The sequence below is a fragment of the Diabrotica undecimpunctata genome, chromosome 7 (genome assembly GCF_040954645.1).
Source record: "Diabrotica undecimpunctata isolate CICGRU chromosome 7, icDiaUnde3, whole genome shotgun sequence".
Lineage (NCBI taxonomy): Eukaryota > Metazoa > Arthropoda > Insecta > Coleoptera > Chrysomelidae > Diabrotica > Diabrotica undecimpunctata.
In genome coordinates, this window is record NC_092809.1 from 14,140,860 (window position 1) to 14,163,535 (window position 22,676).

Sequence of the window (22,676 nt, forward strand, 5' to 3'; positions counted from 1 at the left end):
TAATAGGACCGAAGATACATAACTAAGGCCATTTTGACATGCTACTTTATTTAATTTTTATACCTCATTGTATTTTATTTGTTAAATCCTTTCATTTGAGGTACTGTACGTCATGATTGGACTAATAGAACTAAAGATACACAACTAAGGCCCTTTTGACATTGTTCTGTATTTGATTTTTGTATCCCATTGTATTCTCTATGTTAAATCCTATCATTAGAGGTACTATACGTCACGATTGGACTAATAGGACCGAAGATACGTGACTACGGCCCTTTTGACATGTTGCTGTATTTAATTTTTTTATTTCATTGTTTTCAATTCATTAAATCCTGTCATTTGAGATACTGTACGTCACGATTGGACTTATAGAAACGAAGATATATAATTAAGGCCTTTTTGACATGCTGCTATATTTGATTTTTCTGTCTTATTGTATTTTATTGGTTAAATCCTATCATTTGAGGGGCTGTACGTCGCGACTGGATCAATTGGAGCGAAGGTACCATAGGTAGTTGCAATATATCATATCCCGTTACTTTTAACCAACCATGATGCCAGAATGATTTGTGGATGAAAAGAATATATATATATATATATATATATATTCTTAAATTTACTATTTCATTGTGGGTAATATTATATTCAACAGCGATGCCAAATTTCTGATGCTAAAATGATTGATAATGAAAGTGGGATATACATTTTCATGTATATAATGGCAGCGAGTAAACGGTAAAACCCTGAACTAAATATATATAATATTTTCACTGTACCATCATTTTAGACTCAAACATTTTCTGGAATAAACTTGTATAACTCAGTAAGGGATAAAAAGAGAAAGCGGATATTTTAAAATATCAACACGGTATCAACACTCTAATCAATGAGATGATTAAAATTCTTGTAACAAGTACAGGAAAAAAGTTATTAAGGTCTTGTAAAGTAGCGTCGATATACAGATGCTACTTTGCAAGTCGATGCTAAATTGATGGTAAAAGCATAATGTATCGATGCGAAAATGATAGTATGATGTATATATATATATATATATATATATATATATATATATATATATATATATATATATATATATATATATCTATATATATATATATATATATATATATATATATATATATATATATATATATATATATATATATATATCAGAACTAAATGACAAATGAGGACTCAAAACATGTAGATTTTGCGGAATAAACAAAATACAATTAAAAGATCAATCACTTACATTTAAAGTAGACTTCATTAACTGCAGTATAATCCTTTATATCTTTCAGGTAAATTGTACTTTTCAAAACTTGACTTAAATTGGAATTACCAGCTTCTAAGATATTTTTAATGTTTTCAATTGCTTGTGTAGCTTCGGATGCTGCTCCTCCATCGACTAATTTATTTGTATCTTTTGAAATTCCCAATGAACCGGAAAGGAAGAGCATGTTATTAAAGGAAACGGCCTGACTGTAAAAAATTAAATAATATTAAAGAAATAATATTAAAGAAAAAATAATTAATTGTGTAAAACTAATTTGTAACCTGCCGAAACGTTGATTTCTATGGAAAATAAAATCTAGTTCCACATGTAATATAATTGATTGAACCTAAACCCACGAAAAACTAATTTTATATTAAATATAGTACGGTTCAAGAAACTCAAAACTATATATATATATATATATATATATATATATATATATATATATTGTTATATTCCTATTTGACATGAGAAATAAAAAACTATATTCCTATTTAAAATTTAAATTAAAATAAAAAATTTCATGTTTCTTAACCACGAGCATATACATTTTTAACGCCCTGTATATGGCAAATTTGTAAAAAGAATTATAGCTAGTTTTAAGATAGTGTTTCGCAGAATTGTTTACTAGTCCCATGAACAATGTATTTCAAGCAAACAACTAGAGACGATTAGGGTTGATAGTTTAAGAAAGTGTTCGTCGAAATGTTTATTAAAACCACGGACAATATGTTTTAGTTAAACAAAGGAGAGACAAAGTTTTCGAGATATGCGGGTAGGAAACGCATTAGCCCGTAGGGTACATAGTAGATAGTTTAAATCTACCTTTGTATTAAGATTCTCAAAAATAGATAAGAATTTGATTATTTGTATAAAATAGAATAAGGATACGGAATTTTATTTCTTTCTTGGAACTCCATAAAGACAAAAAGATACGTAAATTTAAAAATTTGTTTAGATTAAGGAGAGAGGTAATTTTGGGTAAATAATGCGACATGATTGAAAGATGGTTTTGATTGGATGGAAAATTAATTGTGGGGAAACGATTTGGAAGTCGGAGAATGAATGGGGAGAATGTGGCAGTGTGTTTTGTTCGATCGAAAGGAGAAGTTCAGTTTTGAGTGCAGTGTACTAAAAAAGGAAAAGGACGGTTTGTGTTAAACGTTACAAGCATCATCAAACAAATCGTGGAACGAGTAATAGGTCAAGTCGAGAGATGATATAAATCCTTGAGTCTAAAGTATCCAGTATTATGTTAAGTGATTCAAAAAGTTGAATGATTGCATCAGGAGAGAGCCGGAACGAGTACGGTACGAAGCAGTAAAAAGAAAGGAGAATAAAATTTAGCAGAAGAGAAGAGACATTCTGGGGAAACGTGGACGAGTTTTCCTTTGATCGCAACACCAGCAAGTAAGGAAACTTGTTATGGGTGAAGATATGGTAGAATCATCAGCAAAGGTCAGTCGTTTTTTGTTATGATATGAATGTATTGTTGTTCGTGTTAAATACCACAGGACATATGGAACTACATATTTCACTATTATAAAATCATCAAATTTCAATCAGTTTGTGTATTTTAAATCATTGTAGTTGACTTTTTTTTTTCAAGATACAATAATATTGATAAATAAAAAATTTTTATATCAAGAAAATTAAACATCGAGAGCATTCTGTAAAGCAGAAGTAGAGAGATTCACAGTTACTGATTAAAAAAAAATTGGAGACAAAAAGAAATAAGATTTTTTTTTTTGTAAATGTTTATATAAAATAATAAATATAGGAGAATAAATGAAATTGGTAATATTGAATATCGATTTCCCTTTTGATAAAATAAACGATTTTTATAATTTCTAATTGAAATCTATATGTGGATTATTTTGATTCTCTTTTGTCTATTCCTATAAGGAAACCGAAGTAGAGAGTGTGGTTAAAGTAGATTCTGATGATAATATTGCAGATATTTTTATGAAGTCCTTGGGCCAAGATAAATTGGAAAAATTTCGAAGTACCTATATTAAATTTGAATTAATGTAAATACAATGTAAATGTAAGGAGACGTGTTGAGAATGTAATACATTTATATTGTATACGCAGTATATGTATTGGTGTAAGTGTAAGTGGAACGCACCCATAGTATCATGGGTTGACATGACAGACAGTAATGTAAATGAGTATCAAGTAGTAGTTGCAATAAGAAGCATGGATATTAGGCTTAAGTTAGGTTAGTTGATTAGTATGTATATTATAGGTAATAAAGCCTTATATTAGTAGTAAAGTACGACTGTTTATTTTCCAAATCCACACCTTAACACAGCGGTCGGGGAACCAGGGTAAATTACCCCAAATGGGGTAAAAATTAAATTTTTGGGGGTAAAAATGAAACTTTTGTGAGTAAAAAGTATATATTCTTAATTTGCTATTTTATAAACCTGTTAGTATTTTTTCAACTTAAACAATTTGGCGACATATGCAGGCCACGCCATCTTACTCTCCACCACTAGAGTGTTCTCGAGTTATATCTTTGCGTAGTAAAGCACAGTCCCGACTCCCGGCCCCGACTACCTGCTCAGTTCGTGCTATGCCGTCAAGATACAAATACATTTGTCAGAGAGCGAGTTTTTACTAATTAGTTGCTGACAAGATCACCATTTTATCAATATATCGATCAAGGTAAGCTACAATTTAAAAATTTAATTAAAGTATTTTACAACTATTATTTTCTGTCTCCCTTAAGATGGCAGCAAATAGAAAAAGAACATACCAAGACGAATTCCTTAATAATTACGGCTTTACATAAATAGAAGACAATGGTACAATGAAACCAGAGTGTGTTGTATGTGTGAAGGTACTAACTTCAGAATCTTTCAAAAAAAGTCAATTGAAGAAACATTTACAATTTAGATAATTTGCATTCACACCTGTCTTCCAAACCGCGAGAATACTTTGCAAATTTAGAAATACCTGTTAAAAGACAAATATTGAATAGCAACTTGTTTGGTACATTTGATCGGCGTCCAGCATCAAGGGCTAGCTCTGAAGTAGCCTGATTGATTGCACGAAATAAGAAACCATACACTATTGGTGAAGATTTGGTTAAACCAGCTGCTGTAAAAATGGCAGAGATTATGTGTGATCAAAAAGAAGCAAAGAAACTGAATTCAGTGCCCTTGTCTGCGAAAATTGTGAAAGAACAAATTTCTATATTAACAGAAAATGTAAAGGAACAGGTTATTTTCGTATTAAACAGGCTAAATATTTTGCTATTCAGCTTGATGAGACAACTGATTTTCGTAGCAATTCACAGCTAATGGTATATGTTCGCTACATAGGTGTAGATAATTTTGAAGAGGAATTGCTGTTTTGTTCTCCTCTCGAGTTGAGATCCCGTGGATTTAATGTCTACAATAAAGTAAATGAATATTTCAATGCGCAAAGTTTAAAATGGGAAAACTGTATTTCTTAATCTTTGCATGGAACTCCAGCTATGCTGGATCATATTAATGGTTTTTCGGCTTTTGTAAAAAAAATAACCCAAATATTGAAGTTACTCACTGTATGATCCATCGCCAGGCCCTTATGGTCAAATATTTAGAACCTACACTGGAAGCTGTCATGCATGATGTCATCAAGATTGTAAATTTTATCAAGGGACATGCACTAAACACGCAGCTATTTCGTGAATTATGTCAGGACGGTGAAGCTGAATATACGGACCTACTTTATTATACAGAAGTAAGGTGGCTTTCTCGCGGAAATGTACTAAATCGAGTATGGACTCTCAAAACTGAAGTCGAAATTTTTATGGTTGATTAAAAAAATATTCTCGCAGATAAATTAAAAACTCTTCCTGGGTTGCATATCTCGCATATTTAGCGGGCATTTTTGAGAGTATAAATATATTAAACAAAGAAATGCAAGGAAAGAATATTAATATCATTTCAGCGAGAGAAATAGTGTCAGCGTTTGGGTTAAAGCTGCAATATTGGAGACAGAAAGTAGAACCGAACAAGACAGCTACTTTTCCAAGGTTAGCTTTGTTTTTGGAAGATTGCGAAAATATTACTTTTGCTGACATCAAGGATACAATTGTAAGACATCTTATCAAACTCAGAAAGCGGTTTTTAGATTACTTTCCAGATCTTGATACACTTACTCTCAGTTGCATTGCAGATCCTTTTACATGTGAAATTGCTATGATACCAGAAGAACCTTCAGGTTTAGCAGAAGCAATTCTTGAACTTCGATCTAATATTCAATTTGAGAGTAAACCAAATCTGTTATCTTTTTGGATGTCAAAAGCTGCAAAGGCTTTCAAAATTGTACATGAAGATGCGGTTAAAAAATTGTTGCCATTTGGAACAACATATTTGTGCGAACAAGGCTTTTCCACTCTAATGAACATAAAAACAAAGAACAGAAATCGATTAAACGCTAAAGACTGTGTTCAAATCGCTCTTACACCAAGTCCAAATTTTGAAGCAATTGTATCGAACATGAAACCTCTCCCATGAAAATTCGCCCCCACAGAAAATATAAGCAAATGATAATTTCTCGTTATTTTGTAATTCATATGATATTTTTCTTGTATGACAAAATAACAAGAAATTATCATTTACTTATATTTTCTGTTCGGGTGAAAGTTATGGATTACTAGGTATTACATTGATAAATTGAATAAATGATGTTTAAATTAAATTTTTAATTATTGTTTTTTTTTTCAAAATTATCATGGGGGCTATAACATGAAAGATGCTAAAAAGAGGCGATTTCGTTTTTTCTTGCTCTTCGCCATGGGGTAATATCAACTTACACAAAAATATTTTGGGGTAATGATTAAAAATGTTCCCCGACCGCTGCCTTAACAGATTTGTCTTCATTTATTTTATCAACTTCGAAAAAGTCTTTAACCGATCAATCACGATAAAGTATTAAATTCTGCTGTAGGTAAGACTTAACGACCGAGATTAAAATGTTATCAAAAATATCTACTGGCACCAGTGTTAAACCTCTGAATTAGTTAGAAAAAAATTAACAAGTTAAAAACATTAACAATCTCAGCGAAGCAAACGTGCAAACGATGTAGAAGTTATATAGACGAAAAAGAACAAGAAAATCACATAAAGAAAATTAAGAGAGATATTCACACAATTTATGAAATCTTATAGTCAATATTTACCATACGTAAAATATTAAAACAGTATGTTTGAAAAGCACTTAATGAACCGAACAAAATTTATAAATTTACATATATATTTACCATGCTTGTTTATATATAGTACTCTAGAAAAAGTTGATATTTACATACCTGTATACTGGTACAACAGGGGCAGGTGCTTTAGTAGATAACACAATTTTCCTAATGAGATTGGCCATTTTCAAAGAATTCTTAATCAATAATAAGTTACACTTACACAGTCCTATCTTACTAAATAGCTAACTGTTGCCTACTTCATTTTTATCTTATAATATTTTACAAAAAATTCATGGTCAAAGTTCGCGTTACATAAAGTTGAAATGTTATTGTTGAAATATTATATTGAATACTTTGTTATAGCACCATATGCATAAGCAGCGTGACTGTCACTAAATTAATTTTATGTCATACTAATATTTTGATTTGATTACTTAGTTACGAACTTTTCCGTGCGGGCACAAGTGTGCTTTTTATAGTGTGCGGGTATTAAAGGATTTTTGATATTTTTATTGATTGATTCATTAGAGTTTATTCGTATTATGTATTAGTATAAAGTATTATACATTATATATGAAGTATTAATAACTAACTATCAACTTAACCATATTTGTAGACTGGAGATATCAAAGAGATGGTTTGTTCCTGTTTGGACCTTTTCACATTACAACCTATACAACAACCTATAAAACATAGTTGTAGAGTAAATATATATACTCTACTTCTACAACTATTTTTTAGTCCAAAAGATCTAGACTTTTAAGAAAACCTATACTGCTTTCCGTCTGATAAGCCTTATGAGTCATGCAGTAAAAGTCCTACTAAAAATCGTACATAATCGTATCTATAGAAAGTGCGAAACAATCATCGGAGACGATCAGTTTGGATTCAGAGCCGGCATGGGAACGAGAGAAGCCCTGTTCAGTTTACTAGTTCTCGCCCAAAAATGCTACGACCAACAGAAAGATATATTTATATGCTTTATAGACTTCGAAAAAGCATTTGATAGCATTTGATCGAGTAAGACACTCTGCTGTTTAATCTTTACTCCGAGTTTCTATTTAAAGAAGCATTGGAGGATTCCAAGGATGGAGTCAAGGTGAATGGCGTAAATATCAACAGCATCAGATACGCCGATAATACAGCGTTAATTGCGGATTCCGACGTAGGTCTACAACGACTCATCGACAAGACCAACTCGACCTGTGAGCAATTTGGTATGAAAATAAACATTAAAAAAAACCAAAGTGATCAATCCGAAAAAACCAAAACGTACCTCAACCTTGCACAATAAATGGGCACATTTTAGAACAGGTCAATAGATTTAAGTACCTGGGATGTTGGATCGATAGCAGCCTAAATCCTGATCTAGAAATAAGATCGAGAATAGAACAGGCCAGAAAATCTTTCGAAAAAATAAAAAAACTGCTTTGTGATTCTCGAATAAAACTCGAAATTCGACTACGTTTATCAAAATGCTACGTCTGATCGACTCTTCTATATGCAGTTGAAACGTGGACCCTAAAAACATCAACCGTAAATAAATTGGAGGCCTTTGAAATGTGGATCTACCGGAGATGCTCAAAATTTCATGGACATCGCATACCTCAAACGAAGAAGTGCTGCATAGAATAGGCAAGGAAAGAGAACTTTTTAACACAGTAAAAGTTAGAAAAACATCATACCTAGGCCACATACTGAGAAATAATAAGTACCAATATGCCCAACTTATAGTGAAAGGAAAAATCGAGGGAAAGAGAGGCCTAGGAAGGAAAATACTATCGTGGCTCAGAAACATCCGACAATGGACAGGGCTAAATTTTGAACAGCTAATAAGAACAGCTGAAGATAGAGAAGATTTTAAAATTGTAGTAGCCAACCTCCGTTGAGGAGAGGGCACTTTAAGAAGAAGAAGATACTGCTTTTCGAGATGTTTTAGGTATTTCTGGCGTTGTCATTTATTTGTCTGAAGTTTTCATTCGTGGTTATTCAGTTGTCTAGAGAGTATTTTTGCATGGCGAGCAAAATGTTCTAGTAACTTTTTTGCTTTCTTTTGGCATGGAATATTTTTCCAGTAGGTTACACTGTTCCGTTTCCGATTTTCGCACAATTTCCGTTTAGCATTTTTTTGATATATGATTTTCGATGCATTATAGATTTAGTCGATAAAATGAATATTAAACATACTTCATCTAATTTACTTACCGTTGCACGTCATCCGCGTCATAGTCCGTGAGGTTACATAATACCAACACGAAATATTTAGGCGGTAGGTATGTTCTTTTTTAGAATCACTTTGCCGAGTACATTGGCATTACAGTCACTAGACATATTTTATTATATACGCGTAGAAATAATATTTCAAGATTTCTATTAATGTTATCTTAAAGAAATACACAATAATATGTTTCATTTAATTTGTATAAATGAATTATAAAGCGTTTTTATGAAGAACAGTTGTTCGGAACACACTGTAACTGTAATCGAACGAAGGTGATATTTTGACATAAATTGGTAACACTTATTTGACAGTTGCGGTGTTGACTAATGTTAATAAGTAATGAAAAAAGTGTTGTTTTTGTTTAAGTATTCCATTTTACATCTTTATATGACGCATACAAGCGGCTCAAATTGTTTTCAAAAAGATTATTTTTTAACTCTTGTTTTGTTTGTATAATCCACTTTTGCAATAATTGTGACTTATTTGATTTAAAATGGATTTTTTATACTTTGGCATCTATGTCAACTTCGATCTCTGTCAATGATAATGACGTGCAACGGTAAGTAAATTAGATGGACTGTATTTCCTTAGCAAGATTAAAGGCGGGTTGACACGATCCAAGTGTACTTGGTTAAAATCTGCTTGGACGTTGCGCGCGCATCACTAGACTACATTATAATGCACAGCCTAGGTTTGGCGTGATTGGTTGGTGGGTGGGTCCCAATTTAAAAATTGGCGGGTTTCATGTTTATTAAAATGACAATTGAGGTATCTCTCTTAGGTTATTAATTTAACTTAGAAAAATTATAATAATTTTATATTTATTTTATCTTTTGGGACTCTGAAATATTTTCAGCCCGAAAATAACTTATTTTGCTAACATTATTTTCTCTTTTAGGAACTTCGAAAATATTTCGAATATTTTATTTCTTTTTCAGGTTAAAAATAACTTAGATTATTTTTCTGATATTTATATACTGTTTTGGGACTTTGAAACATTTTTACTACAAAAATAACTTGAGATTATTTTTACTTTTCAGGTCTTTTTCGACTTAGGAAATTTGTAATACGAAAGTTGTGAATAACTTTTTATTTGTTTATATTTTGTTGCATGTCTTTGTTGATTAGTCACGGAGGCACTACGACAGACACAAATTTCGCATTTTCAGGAAAATCTGACAATTTTAAATAACTTTTGTTTCCCGAAATTATTGGGACTTTTCACTTTTTTCAAATTTTACTTTTTTTTGCTTTTTGCATTAATTAGTCTTAGGTGTCATAACTAACGACCTTCTTTTACAGATTCTTAGTTCTAAGACTAATTAACACTTTATTTTCAGATTCTTAGTATTAAGATATCTAACCCCTTTCTTTGCAGATTCTTAGTTATAATACTAATCAACTTTTATTGCAGATTCTGACTTGAAATAAACATTTAATTGTATTTTAATAAAGGTATTTGTCCCGTTAGCTAGGGTTCATATATAACCTATATGTCCACGGACCGTGATCCCTAAATGCTCCGGTCAAACATAGCTATGAATAGTGCGACTGGACCACCTTCCCTCATTCCCGAGGGTCAAATCCAGCGACAATTAGTAATATATGTAGTAAAATTTCATAAAATATATGTATAAATGCTTAGTTTAGGCCTGAATTTTAAAGCTGTGTTAAGTAATGATGTTATAATGATGTCGTTGTATTATTTGTAGGTTTTTATATTAGAATTGTATTTTTAAATCGAGATGTACTGGGCCCTAGGCGAGGTTTAGAGGGATTTTCCTTCGCCATTGCACCAATAACGGCCCCCCCTTTGATTTCCCAGATTTTTAATAAAGAATAAAGACATTTTAAACATAGCTGTTTAGTGTTTTATTTGGTTTGCAATAGTTATTTCCAGTAAACCTCTGCTTCATTTTGTTGACAATGACAATTTTTCATAGTACTCGATTCACAATATATCTTTTTATTATCCTACATTTGTGGTGAAATCTAACATAATTCAGTGTTCTAAAAAATGAAAATGGATAAATGTCAATTTGGATTTATGCAAGGAGGCAGGTCTATATCAGCAATTTTTATTATAAAAGAGCTAATTTAACAATTTAGAGTGAAAGAGATAGACTTGCACATAGTATTATTAATCTTGACAAAGCACATGATGAAGTTATCAGAAACCTACTGTGGCAGAGATTTAGTGGGAAAGGGGTACCGGCTGAATATGTGAGTGGAGTATGAGCAAGTAACAACTATAATAGTGTTAGAACTACTATATATAGTTAGAATAACTATTATAGTGTTAGAACGATACAATTGTAGGTGAAACTGGCCAATTTTGTGTGAAAATAGGGCTTCATCCGGATTTCGCCCATATTTATTCTCAGTTGTGCTGGATTAGGTAACAACTGAACCTCCTTGGTATAGATTAGCGGAGACAGGTCCTTAATGAAAAATGATTAAAATTAAGTTGGATACAAACAAAATATTTAGAATATTCTTTTAAAGATGATATTTCAAGTCCAGATAGAGTAGTTGGCTTGAATAGACAAGAACTCACAAAAGATGATAATTTTCGGCTTTTAGGATCGGTATTACCGTTTTATTTATCATACTTCAATTAAAGGTAAAGGAAAGAGGCAAATTGAATGATGTGTGATAAAAAAGGTACCAAGAAAACTATAAGGTAATTGTATAGGACTGCTTTTAGACCAGCTATGATGTATGGTACTGAATGTAGGGCAGTAAAAAGGGGGATGAACAGAAACTGCATGTTTCTGAAAAACCATAATCTCAGAGAAAAAGCGGAGAGGTACTTAGTCCCTGGAAGAGAACAGAAAAGTTTACAGGAAAATAATTAGAGAAGCCGATCCCACATAGAGAAAGCTAACGAGAATATTAATGTTAATAAATGTTCTAGAAATAAAAATAATAAGAAGAACCTCTAAATCTTAATAAAAAAAATTACCTAATAAAAAAATTAAAACAATATCTATATATCTAATAAAAAAAAAGCATCACTAGCATATCAAAATAAAAAAAAAACACAAGTCAGAATTTAATTTTACCTACATAATCTCAAAAGAAAAAATAATTACATTTCTAATAAAACTGTAATAGCCAGCTTAATCCTAAAATGTGAATATCATCCGCTTTGTACCAATACCACAGTATATTGCTACTCTGTATATTTCTAATAAATTCTGTAGCGATATACTGTGTCACAATACCTCAATTGTCATTTTAATAAACATAAAACCCGCCAATTTTTAAATTGTACTCACCCACCAACCAATCACGCCAAACCTAGGCTGTGCGTTATAATGTAGTCTCGCATCACTTGGAACCTACTTTGATCATGTCACCTGTTTATCCAAGTACACATGTATCAACAGGTTCTGTTGATACATGTGTACATTGTAAAATTAAAATGGTGTCGGTGTCGAAAAATCGATAACGAGAAATAAACACAAAAAGAAAATGGTCTGAAAGGGAGAGTGTTAGATTCATGGAGTTATACGAAGCTGAGGAAGAATTATGGAATGTACGGATAAAGGAATATAAAAATAGGGATCCTAGAAGTGCGGCATTTTTTCTTTTTTATTCCTTTTTTCTGGAATTCAAGCTGATGTATCAACATATCATCAACCCCTAGAATATCTTCCACAATCACTTCCGCTATCTTTACAATGGTTATTTGTCATTTAACCGTGGCAACCAACTTGGTACAAGTCCACTTGGTCCAAGTTGGAATCCAAGCTTTCTTGGATCGTGTCAACCCGCGTTAAGCTATCTTATGAAATAGCTGAAAGTTGTAGTTACTTCAACAAAAATTAAATGCCTACAGTGGGCAGCACATCTGACCAGAGCAAATGGAAGCTACAGATGGGGATACAATGAAAATCGGTGTAGCAAAATGCCGCAGAGCTGCAAACCAATCCAGGAACATCTTTTTATAATACATCGTTTATAATACACAAAAAAACTGTAAAACATATAATAGGCTGTTTCCTACGTGAATCGAATAGAGAATATAGTACTCCAAAAATTGTGCAAAACATATAGTTCTTCTAATTCGCCAAAATAAACTCCTTTATTCTATACGATTTTGTGTTCTCTGTTGCCAATTTTTTGTAATACACCTGATGTCGTCCTTCTTCGCAGATTTTCGTTTCTTATTCGGTCCCGCAATGTCACTTCCAGTATAGACCGTTCCATTCGTATATGTGCCTTTCTCAATTTCGAAGTCGTTGTCTTGGTTAGAGTCATAGTTTCCACCCCATAAGTCATGATCGGTAATACGCATTGGTCAAATACTTTTCTTTTGAGGCTAATTGGTATGTTTGCCCTAAGTGTGTCTCACAGTTTACTAAAGGCTGCTCACCTTTAAGTAATTCATTTCTTAGGGAGGGAGTCCCGAGCTCGAGTGGATCCGTTATTTTACTTGTTGCTCTTGTAAACCAGCACTTGATTGAAGTGCTTAAGAAAATTAATATTAAGACCACGACTGAGTTAGAAATAGGGGATTTAAGGCACTGCTACTGACGTCGTAAGGCTGGAGAAAAGGAAAATCGTCAGAGTCGCCTTCGCTGAGGAGGTAGACTTATTGGCAGACGAACAGGTACAGTTTTCAGGTGTTTCCAAGGCACGGGTAAAGAGTTTGATTGAAAAAGACCAAAATTTCATGCAATCCAAACGCTCTGTGATAAAGACACAATAATTAAGGCTACGAATCTAATTGACCGGCAAATAGATAAAAATACAATTGTGACGTGACTTACTCGACCCTCAACAGTCCTAAAAATACTCAATTCTAAACAGGTTGATTTAAAGCTTATGTGGGACTAAGAGAATGTCTTTATTCGGGTTGGAAGTAGACAGTCGAAGTTGACACTAGGCTAGATACCAAAGGCATAGGGATTACTGAGGCAACAAAAAGCCCGATTAACTGTACGTGAAGTCGTGAAGCCCGTGAAGGAGCATCACTTATAACAAGTTTAGAATAGAAGAAAATTTACAGCAGACTACTAAGCCACAGCTGAAAAGATATTATGATAATAGTATGAATGTTAACTCTGTAAGTTCAAAAATCATTTGAGTCAATTGATTTCGACAAAAGAGGCTTTTTAACTGTTGTATCTAGAGAATGAGAAGACCAGGTTGAACGTGTGAATTCGTTGCAAAGCTGCAGTATCTAGAACTACGAGAGGAAAGACGGAATCATCAGGCTATATACATAGAACACTGTTGAGACTGGAATCTCATTGAGACGGTCGAGCTAGATGAGGAGCTGATAAAGGAAAGCACAAAAGATCTGTAAGATTTGCAGTGTTTTAGGCCCTCAGCTTCCCTATATCGATCTATCTATCTTTTTTATAAATATGGTGTAAATATATTACAACACGAAGCTTGTAAAAAAGCATTAAAAACCACATTCTACAATTATGTAAACCATATTGTGTCTATAAACGATAAAGAAATTATATTTATGATTTTAATAATTGGCCTTCAAGAGAAGTGACTAGCAATTTTGATGAGATGAATCTATATCTTCTGTTTATTTAAATATGATAACATTTTCATTTCCTAATACATCTCACTCAACACTTTTTAAATTGTAAATTCATGATGAATGCAGAACATTTATTTTTTTGCAAATATAAAAAAACAATTACATAGAAAAAATTAACAATCATTTATTATGTAGCATAATTTTTATCACACCAGGATTGTGTATGAAAAGTAAATGAATTGAATGTCTAACTGCATTTAATTGTATAGAAATATACACACTTCCAAAGGTGTTGGTCGAACTAGATCTTATTTAATAATAACCAAATTTATTTTCAGATTATGGTGAATTACTTTAGAATAATGCAAAATACACAAATACAAATCTTCTCCCTGAAGTGTTACAGGGAACTCGATTGAATATTACTCCGATAAGATGATGCCGTACATTTTCTTACAAGGTTAGATTAGGTTTTGCTATTTTTTGGAATGCAGTTAATCCGTTCTAAAGAGGAGTTAGAGTAAGTTAAGATTTTCTTTATTCTATAGGTACAGTACAATATAACCTGCCACATCTGGACATGTCACATCCCGAACTGTGCGAAGGGCGAAAGAAGATATGAACGGCTTCGCGCCTTAGTTCTCTCTACGCATGGGTGTATTTCTAGCGGGGTATGTGACCTTGAGTTGACTCTCCCGCCCGGTTTGACTTTCTTCCGCCCTTTCTATATGTCCTGGCTGTGCGTCTATGTTTGCTCTCAGTCTCAGGTGTCTCAGTTCTCAGTTTTTGTTTGCTCATTAGCATTTGTTTGGCGTGAAATTTTTCAGATTTATACCTGCTTGACATTGTGATCGTTGTTTGTTCGTTGTTTGTCCATCGTTTTCGTGGTGATATGGCCGAGAAAAGGAAGAAAAATGTTGTAACAATGAAAGAGCAGTTTCGTGCTTTGAAGAGGCTAGATACTGGTGAAACTGCTAAGAAGATTACTGTTGAGATGGGAGTAGGGACTAGCACTGTGAGTGACTAGGAATAAAGGGGAACTGGGATAAAGAAACTGAAAATGATGAAAAAAGCCCCTTACAACCATATCAATGAGTGTTTGTATCTTTGGTTCGCCCAAAGGAGGGAGCAGGGGTTACCAACCTTAGAGCCTAAGTTTAAAAAAAAAATCCTTTCACTTCAACAAAGAAATTTTAGGTGATAATGATTTCAAGGCAAGTGAAAGATGGTTGGAAAGTTGAAAAAATCGGTATGGTGTGCGAAAACTACAGATATGTGGTGAGAAACTGTCTGCTGAACCAGAAGTTGTCGAAGTCTTCAAAAAGACCTTGCACAGCTTACTAGAAGAAGAAGAAACTACCAGAGATCAGCTTTACAATTGTGACGAAACAGTTTTTAATTATACAATGCTGCCGACCTACACTCTGGCCTCAAAACAGGAAGACAGTGCACCAGGATTCAAGAAGAAAAAGGGAAGGTTGACAATTTTAGTCTGCAACAACGCTACAGGATCTCACAAACTTCCTCTAGGATTTATCGGAAAGTCAAAAAGACCTAGGGCTTTCAAAAACTTTAGAGACTTTTCTTCCCTGCCAGTTTGGTATCGTCATCAAAAGAGTGCTTAGATGAACAGTCTTCTATTCAAAGAGTAGTTTCACAATCAATTAATTTGTACCAAAGTTCGTAAAACCTTTAGCAAAAAATAATCTACCGAGAAAGGCTATTGGACAACGCACCCTCTCATCCCGATCCAGAAAAACTAAAAGATAGCGAAATAAAGTGTCTTTTTTGCTCCCTTTGTCAGTCTATGGACCAAGGTTTTATAGAATATATGAAACGTGTCTATCGACGAAAGTTGCCGACGGCGTTGTTTGCTGGAATGGATGAAGGAGAACACGTTACAGAGACTCTAAAAAAGTGGACATGTTGGATGTGGTGATGTGGGTGGCCCAAGCATAGGATGACAGAAAACCAATAACAATGGTAAGGTCATGGAGGAAGGAGAGAAACCAGAGGAAGGTACCAATAAAACTTTCAACGAAGAAGAGATTGCTGAACTGGTTAACAATTGGTTGAGTTCAGATGAACAGAACGAATTAATAGACGACGATATATTGTACATGTGCAAGAATGATGATGAAAACTCAGACAAAGAAGGGGATGAAAGAACTGACAAAAAACCGGTCGCAATGAGCAAATCCGAAGCATTCAAGTCGTTCGAGGCTCTGCAGTGCTACATTTAAAGTCAAAAGATACTTGTGCAAGTGATGTGATTGCTCTTAAAAAGGATGAGAGACATGGCTTCAAAAAAACGTGTGCCTTGTGGAAAGCAACAGAAAATAACCAACTTTTTCAAAAACTAATCTGATTCTGTGTAAAAGTAAGAACTTTTGTTTCAATTACTTTTTAATTTAAAGTAAATTTTCGTTCGAACCTAGCATAGGGCATTACCTTTATTTTTAAAGAAACACCTGTATATTTTTACTTTTTTAAGTGTCCATCAACATAATTTCTTGTTTTCTACAAAACTCTCTCCGTTCCAGTAGTTTTACTGTAAGAAATTTATCGATGAGCCGTAATGGTATTCTTCATGATCAATGTTCGTTGTTTTCTTTTCATATGTTCTACACGTGATACTATTAGGATCTTTAATTTCGACATCACTCACAAGATTTAGGAAAACAGCAATATTTGTTTATTATAGCTTACCCAACTAGTATGTAGCGAGCAAAAACTATAGATCAAATTTTTGAGCAAATCTTTTTCAGTTACTCACTGCACTAACAGCAGTAACTACACAGTTATCAACCAGCGTCAAAAGTTCAGATGGTGAAAACGAATTTTCCATTTTATTCACGACATGCAACAAATATAAAGTAGATTATTAGGTCCGAATAACTACCTAGCATTATATAATATCCTGGTATACATATCATAATAAAATATACCTAACTAATAGCTTTTAATTAAATGCCACTAAATATAGCTGCAATATGGTAATATAGATATGGTCGCAAGATTTACAACAAATTGTAATGTGGGTTGCCTAACAAATAGATAGTGCAATTATTAATAATAATTAAAATAGCTATGATGTACTGTTTTATCCAACATTGCTGTTAAAATTAGGAGTCGACGTCGACATAAGTACTCACCTAATATATGGAGGAAGAGGAGCATTTTTTGAAGTTTTAATTACATTACGTCCAAATTGTGACATAGTTGTTCGATAAAAACGAAAACCACTAACAGAAAATAGTAATAAAACAGGTAGGTATTTTAAAACGAACACTGAAGAACGTATAAATATTTTTTGCTGCAGCAATCTTGTAATGTACCTACCTACTCACATGTAAGATAATTAAAGTATCTATGTATTTCTATATAGTTTTTAGTCACCTGGTATATGTTATTTACAATTATGAAAAGTTCTCATGTATAATCACTAATAATTATTTGCTGTTAGAAATCAGAATCAATACTCTTCATAAATATTTTCCTATTTAGAATAAATAAGTTTCGCTAGTTTATTCACCTAATACTTCGTATCTATGGAATAATAATAATTTATTTCTCTTATTTCTTTGTTCGATAAGCTATCCGTATTTGCTATTTTAATATTAATATTTGAGTCCAATCTCTTGTACTCAAATCCATCCAGAAACATCGTTAAATAATTGTAGATAACAGAACTTATATATTCATAGTTTTAAGAAATAACAAGCAGAGTGTAATTTTCATCCTCTAATATAATAAATTTATACATGTCAATATATTCTGTTTAATTCCAAAACAAAGAGTTAGTCCGGAGAAGAAATAAACGCATAGTATTCCATAACAAAATTTGGTGTCAGAACGTGGGATATTAGTAGCAGAGTTCCTCTGATTGCTGATAGAAGGAGAGCTGAGGAATTTTTGAATTGACTTGTTTCCTTCGAGGAATCATTCAAAAAAAAACTGTCAGTGTGGAAAAATCGCCACTACAACTAATTACATTGGGGTCCAGTACATCCAGTTCGAAATCCAGTTCCAGTCATAACCCAATTGTAGTTCCATCGGAAGTAGAGGTGAACCCGTGGAATAATAGACTATGCGACCAACAACAATATTCTACTTGTAAGTACATTCTATCTTAAATTCTGTCTCATATTTTAAAAATCTTGTAAACGTATGTCTACTTTATATCCTGATATAAGTAACTTATTTGACGAACAAATACCTTCTCCCGACTCAAATTCTCTTTCAAATTCTTCTACTTCTAATTCAAATAAAATGTCAGTATCAATTGAAATAGCTGAAAAACTTCTCATTCGATTTGATGGTACAAAATCAAAATTATACGAATTCATAGACAATTGTGATAAAGCATACAATTTAGTAAATCCGCAATCCAAACCCATCTTATTAGCCATTATAGAAACTAAATTAACCGATAAAGCTAGGGCCATAACTAGAAACAGAACATTTGACGAATGGAAAGATTTAAAAGACTTCTTATTAGATGCTTATTCTGAACGCCGAACTGAAGGTCAGTGGCAATTGGAATTACATTCCTTACGTCAGATGCCCAGTGAAAATGTAATGTCATTTGCAAATAAAGTTGAAAATTGCTATATAAAATTAATAAATACACTTGATCCAGACTTATCTCCAGATGCAAGAAATGCATGTACTAAACTCTTAAAAACTCAAGCACTAAATGTCTTTATTAGAGGATTAAACAAAGACCTCTCTATTTTAATCAAAGCCCGAAATCCAGATTCCTTAGAAAGAGCTGTTGCTATAGCAATTGCCGAAGAACAAGAACAGTTATCAAGACAAGAAATTTTCAGACCATTCTGTAATATTTGCAAACGAAATAACCATTCCTCAAATAACTGTCGATATAAAAACAATTCAGATAGAAATGTTAGACATCTTCAAAATTCTAGTTTTCAAAACCCAAAATATCCTAATTCAAATCTTCAAAGGTCAAATTCTCAAAATCAAAATTATAAACCTTCAAATTCAAATTCCAATTCTGATTTTCCTCCAAACTTAAGAAAAGAAAATACCAACACTTCCCAACGTTTTTGCAGATACTGCAAAAAACCAGGTCACGTTATAGAAGAATGTAGAAAACGCGAATTTAACAATAAAAACAAAAATCCAACAAATTCTTTAAACTTCCAGAATCCTCGACAACCAACGGTCGATTCTCGAGGAGTTCGTTCAGTTCAGGCCGTATCACAACCATCAACTTCTCAGTCACTTCCTATGTAGATTTACCCTTAGTAAATAATTCTAATCCATCCTCTTGCAAGTTTCTAATCGATACAGGCGCAGATATTTCTTTAATTAAATATTCAAAAATACTAAACATTCCAAAAATTTATTCTAAGTCTATTACTCTACGAGGCATTGATAAAAATGTCTTAAATCCAAATAAAACTATATGTAGTTGTAACGTAAATTTCAAGATAAAAGATTTTGTCCAAACTCATGTTTTCTATGTCGTAGAAGACGATTTTCCTCTTCATTTCGACGGTATATTAGGTAGCGATTTTTTTGAAATAAATAAATGCCAAATTGATTATAAAGAAAATAAATTAAACTTTAAAAATTGTTCTATTTCAATCGAATATATAAAATCTCCATTAAACAATGACAATGACGAATTTCTGAGAGATCAAAATATCGAGACAAGTTCTAATATCGATGAAATATTTCCTTATGATGCTAAATCCATAGAGGATCATTCTTATTTAGAAACCAATGATATCCAAATAACCTTAAGTAGTGAAGAACTACTATCCAATCCAATTCAATCTAAATCTAACTCTAAATCCAAAGAAAATTCAAGTCCAAAATGTGTAAAATCCACTGAGATATGCACAAATAAAACTTGTAACTCTTCACGAAATCATAAATCAAAATCCTGTTCAGAAGAAAAATCCTGTTCAGACGATCTTATACTAAATCAAAACTCTAATTCTAACTCAAGAAGTAATAAAACTATTCTATCCGCAAGAACTGAAACAATTGTTCAAATTAAAGTAATAAATAATGAATTAAGCGAAGGATTATGTCCCGAACGCGAAATCTTTAAAGGTGTATTTTTATGTCCTAGTGTTGTTAAAGTAAAAAATGATTTCTTTTTAACCTCAATCGTAAACACTACTGAAACGGATGTTGAATTAAACGATATTCAAGTAGCAATAGAAAAAATTCCAAATTTACAAAACAATGCAAATATACGAAAAATGTCTTCTTATAAAGATAATACGAATTCTAACAGAATTGCTAAATTAAAAAATGCCTTGAGAACAGATCATTTAAATAGTGAAGAAAAATCATCTTTAATTTCTATTTGCAAGGAGTACAATCATATCTTTTATCTGGAAGGAGATCAACTTACCAGTACAAATGCCATAACTTGCAAAATTCCTTTAAATTCTAATGTACCTATTAGCACTAAATCATACAGGTATCCTGAAGTACACAAACATGAAGTCGAAACTCAAATAAAAGGTATGCTAGATCAAGGTATTATCGAAGAATCAACTTCGCCATGGAATTCGCCCCTTTGGGTTGTGCCAAAAAAGGCCGATGCTTCAGCAAAGAAGAAATGGCGAATTGTTATAGACTATCGACGACTAAATGATATTACTATAGGAGATTCATTTCCACTTCCGAATATAGTCGATATATTAGACCAATTGGGTCATTCAAAATATTTTTCAACAATAGATTTAACATCAGGATTTCACCAGATCAAAATGGATCCTGAGGATTCTCCAAAGACTGCTTTCTCAACTCCGTCTGGACATTATCAATATTCACGAATGCCATTTGGATTAAAAAATGCTCCCAGTATTTTTCAAAGGCTAATGAATACTGTCCTCTCAGGAATACAAAATTACAGATGTTTTGTCTATCTCGACGATATAGTCATTCATGCCGATACATTAGAAAATCATAATAAAAGATTAAAAGAAGTATTCGAAAAATTGTCTACATTCAACTTAAAAATACAACCAGATAAGTGCGAATTTTTTCGTCGCGAAGTAATGTATTTAGGACATTTAATAACTGAATTTGGTGTCAAACCGGACGAAAAAAAGGTATGTGCTGTTACAGATTTTCCTATACCCAGAACACAAAAAGATATTAAGAGCTTTTTGGGTCTCACTGGTTATTATAGACGCTTTATAAAAAATTTCAGTGCTTTAACACAACCTTTAACAAAACTGCTGAGGAAAAATGTTGAATTTAATTGGACAAGCATTCAACAACAGTCATTTGAGAACCTGAAATCAATACTTTGTTCAGAACCAATACTTCAGTATCCAGATTTTACCAAACCCTTTGTCTTAACAACGGATGCTAGTAATTATGCAATAGGGTCCATACTTTCTCAAGGTAAAGTACCAGATGATTTACCTATTGCTTATGCTAGTCGTACCTTGAACAAAGCGGAATCAAACTATAGCACAACAGAAAAAGAATTACTTGCAATTGTATGGAGTGTTAAACACTTTAGACCATATTTGTACGGAAATAAATTTTTCATTTATACGGATCATAAACCACTCACATGGCTATTTAATGTAAAAGATCCCGGATCAAGACTCGTTAGGTGGAGATTAGCATTAGAAGAATATAGCTATGAAATTATTTATAAACCAGGTAAATTAAATCAAAATGCTGATTGTTTAAGTCGTCCTCCTTTAACCATATCTGAAACAAATATTTGCGAAGAAAACAAAAACCCGGCAACAATCACCTTACAAATAAACAAAATGAGTAAAGAAAATAATGACACTTATTCACAGTTCTTATCTAAATCCGAAACTATATTAATAACAAATGATAATATAAAAGAAACAAATGAAAAGATTACATCATTTTCACAAAATTTAGCATTGTTTGTTTCCGTAGATTTAAATTTTAATGAGATCGTTCAGAAACAAATAAATAAACAATTCAGTCATATAGAAAATTTGAAAGCCAAAAATCCAAGACTAAATGACATTATATATATTTCTGATCAAAATAAAAACTTTTATTACATATTTATAAAAAATAATTATTGGGACAATACCTCTTATGAAGATATATTTAATTCCCTAATAAAATTAAGAGACTGGTTATTAAACGATAAAATATTAAAAATTTGCCTACCCAGAATAACTTTTAGCTACGATAAATTAAGTTGGGGAAAAATTAGATCTATGATTAGATTTATTTTTAGAAAAACTGATATATCTATTATCATTTATCATGATATACTAACAAATCCTGAACCTGAGGAAATAACTACAATATTACAAGAGAATCACACTAGTCCTACGGCTGGACACTCTGGTTTTCATCGGACATACAATCGTATAAAAAAACATTTCAAATGGAATAATATGAAAAATGATATTAAAAACTTTATAAAAACCTGTGAATCTTGTCAGAAAAATAAACTCGTTAGAAAAAAATTCGTAAAGCC

At 32.3% G+C, this 22,676-nt stretch overlaps 1 protein-coding gene across 3 annotated transcripts in view; it reads right to left on the bottom strand.

Annotated features, from left to right (window-relative positions):
* LOC140445000 (rutC family protein UK114-like) overlaps positions 1 to 22,676 on the bottom strand; it is a 43,834-nt gene that overhangs the window by 14,061 nt on the left and 7,097 nt on the right. The window contains exons 1-2 of one of the 3 annotated variants that reach the window (XM_072536771.1): positions 17,353 to 17,512; positions 1,253 to 1,482 (exon numbers count right to left, since the gene is read on the bottom strand). In XM_072536771.1, coding sequence (XP_072392872.1) covers positions 1,253 to 1,482; positions 17,353 to 17,417 — 295 coding nt within the window. In that variant the 5' untranslated portion in view covers positions 17,418 to 17,512. Of the gene's footprint in view, positions 1 to 1,252; positions 1,483 to 6,581; positions 6,851 to 17,352; positions 17,513 to 22,676 lie in introns of those variants that run through there. The other 2 variants (XM_072536769.1, XM_072536770.1) reach the window with 2 other exon arrangements.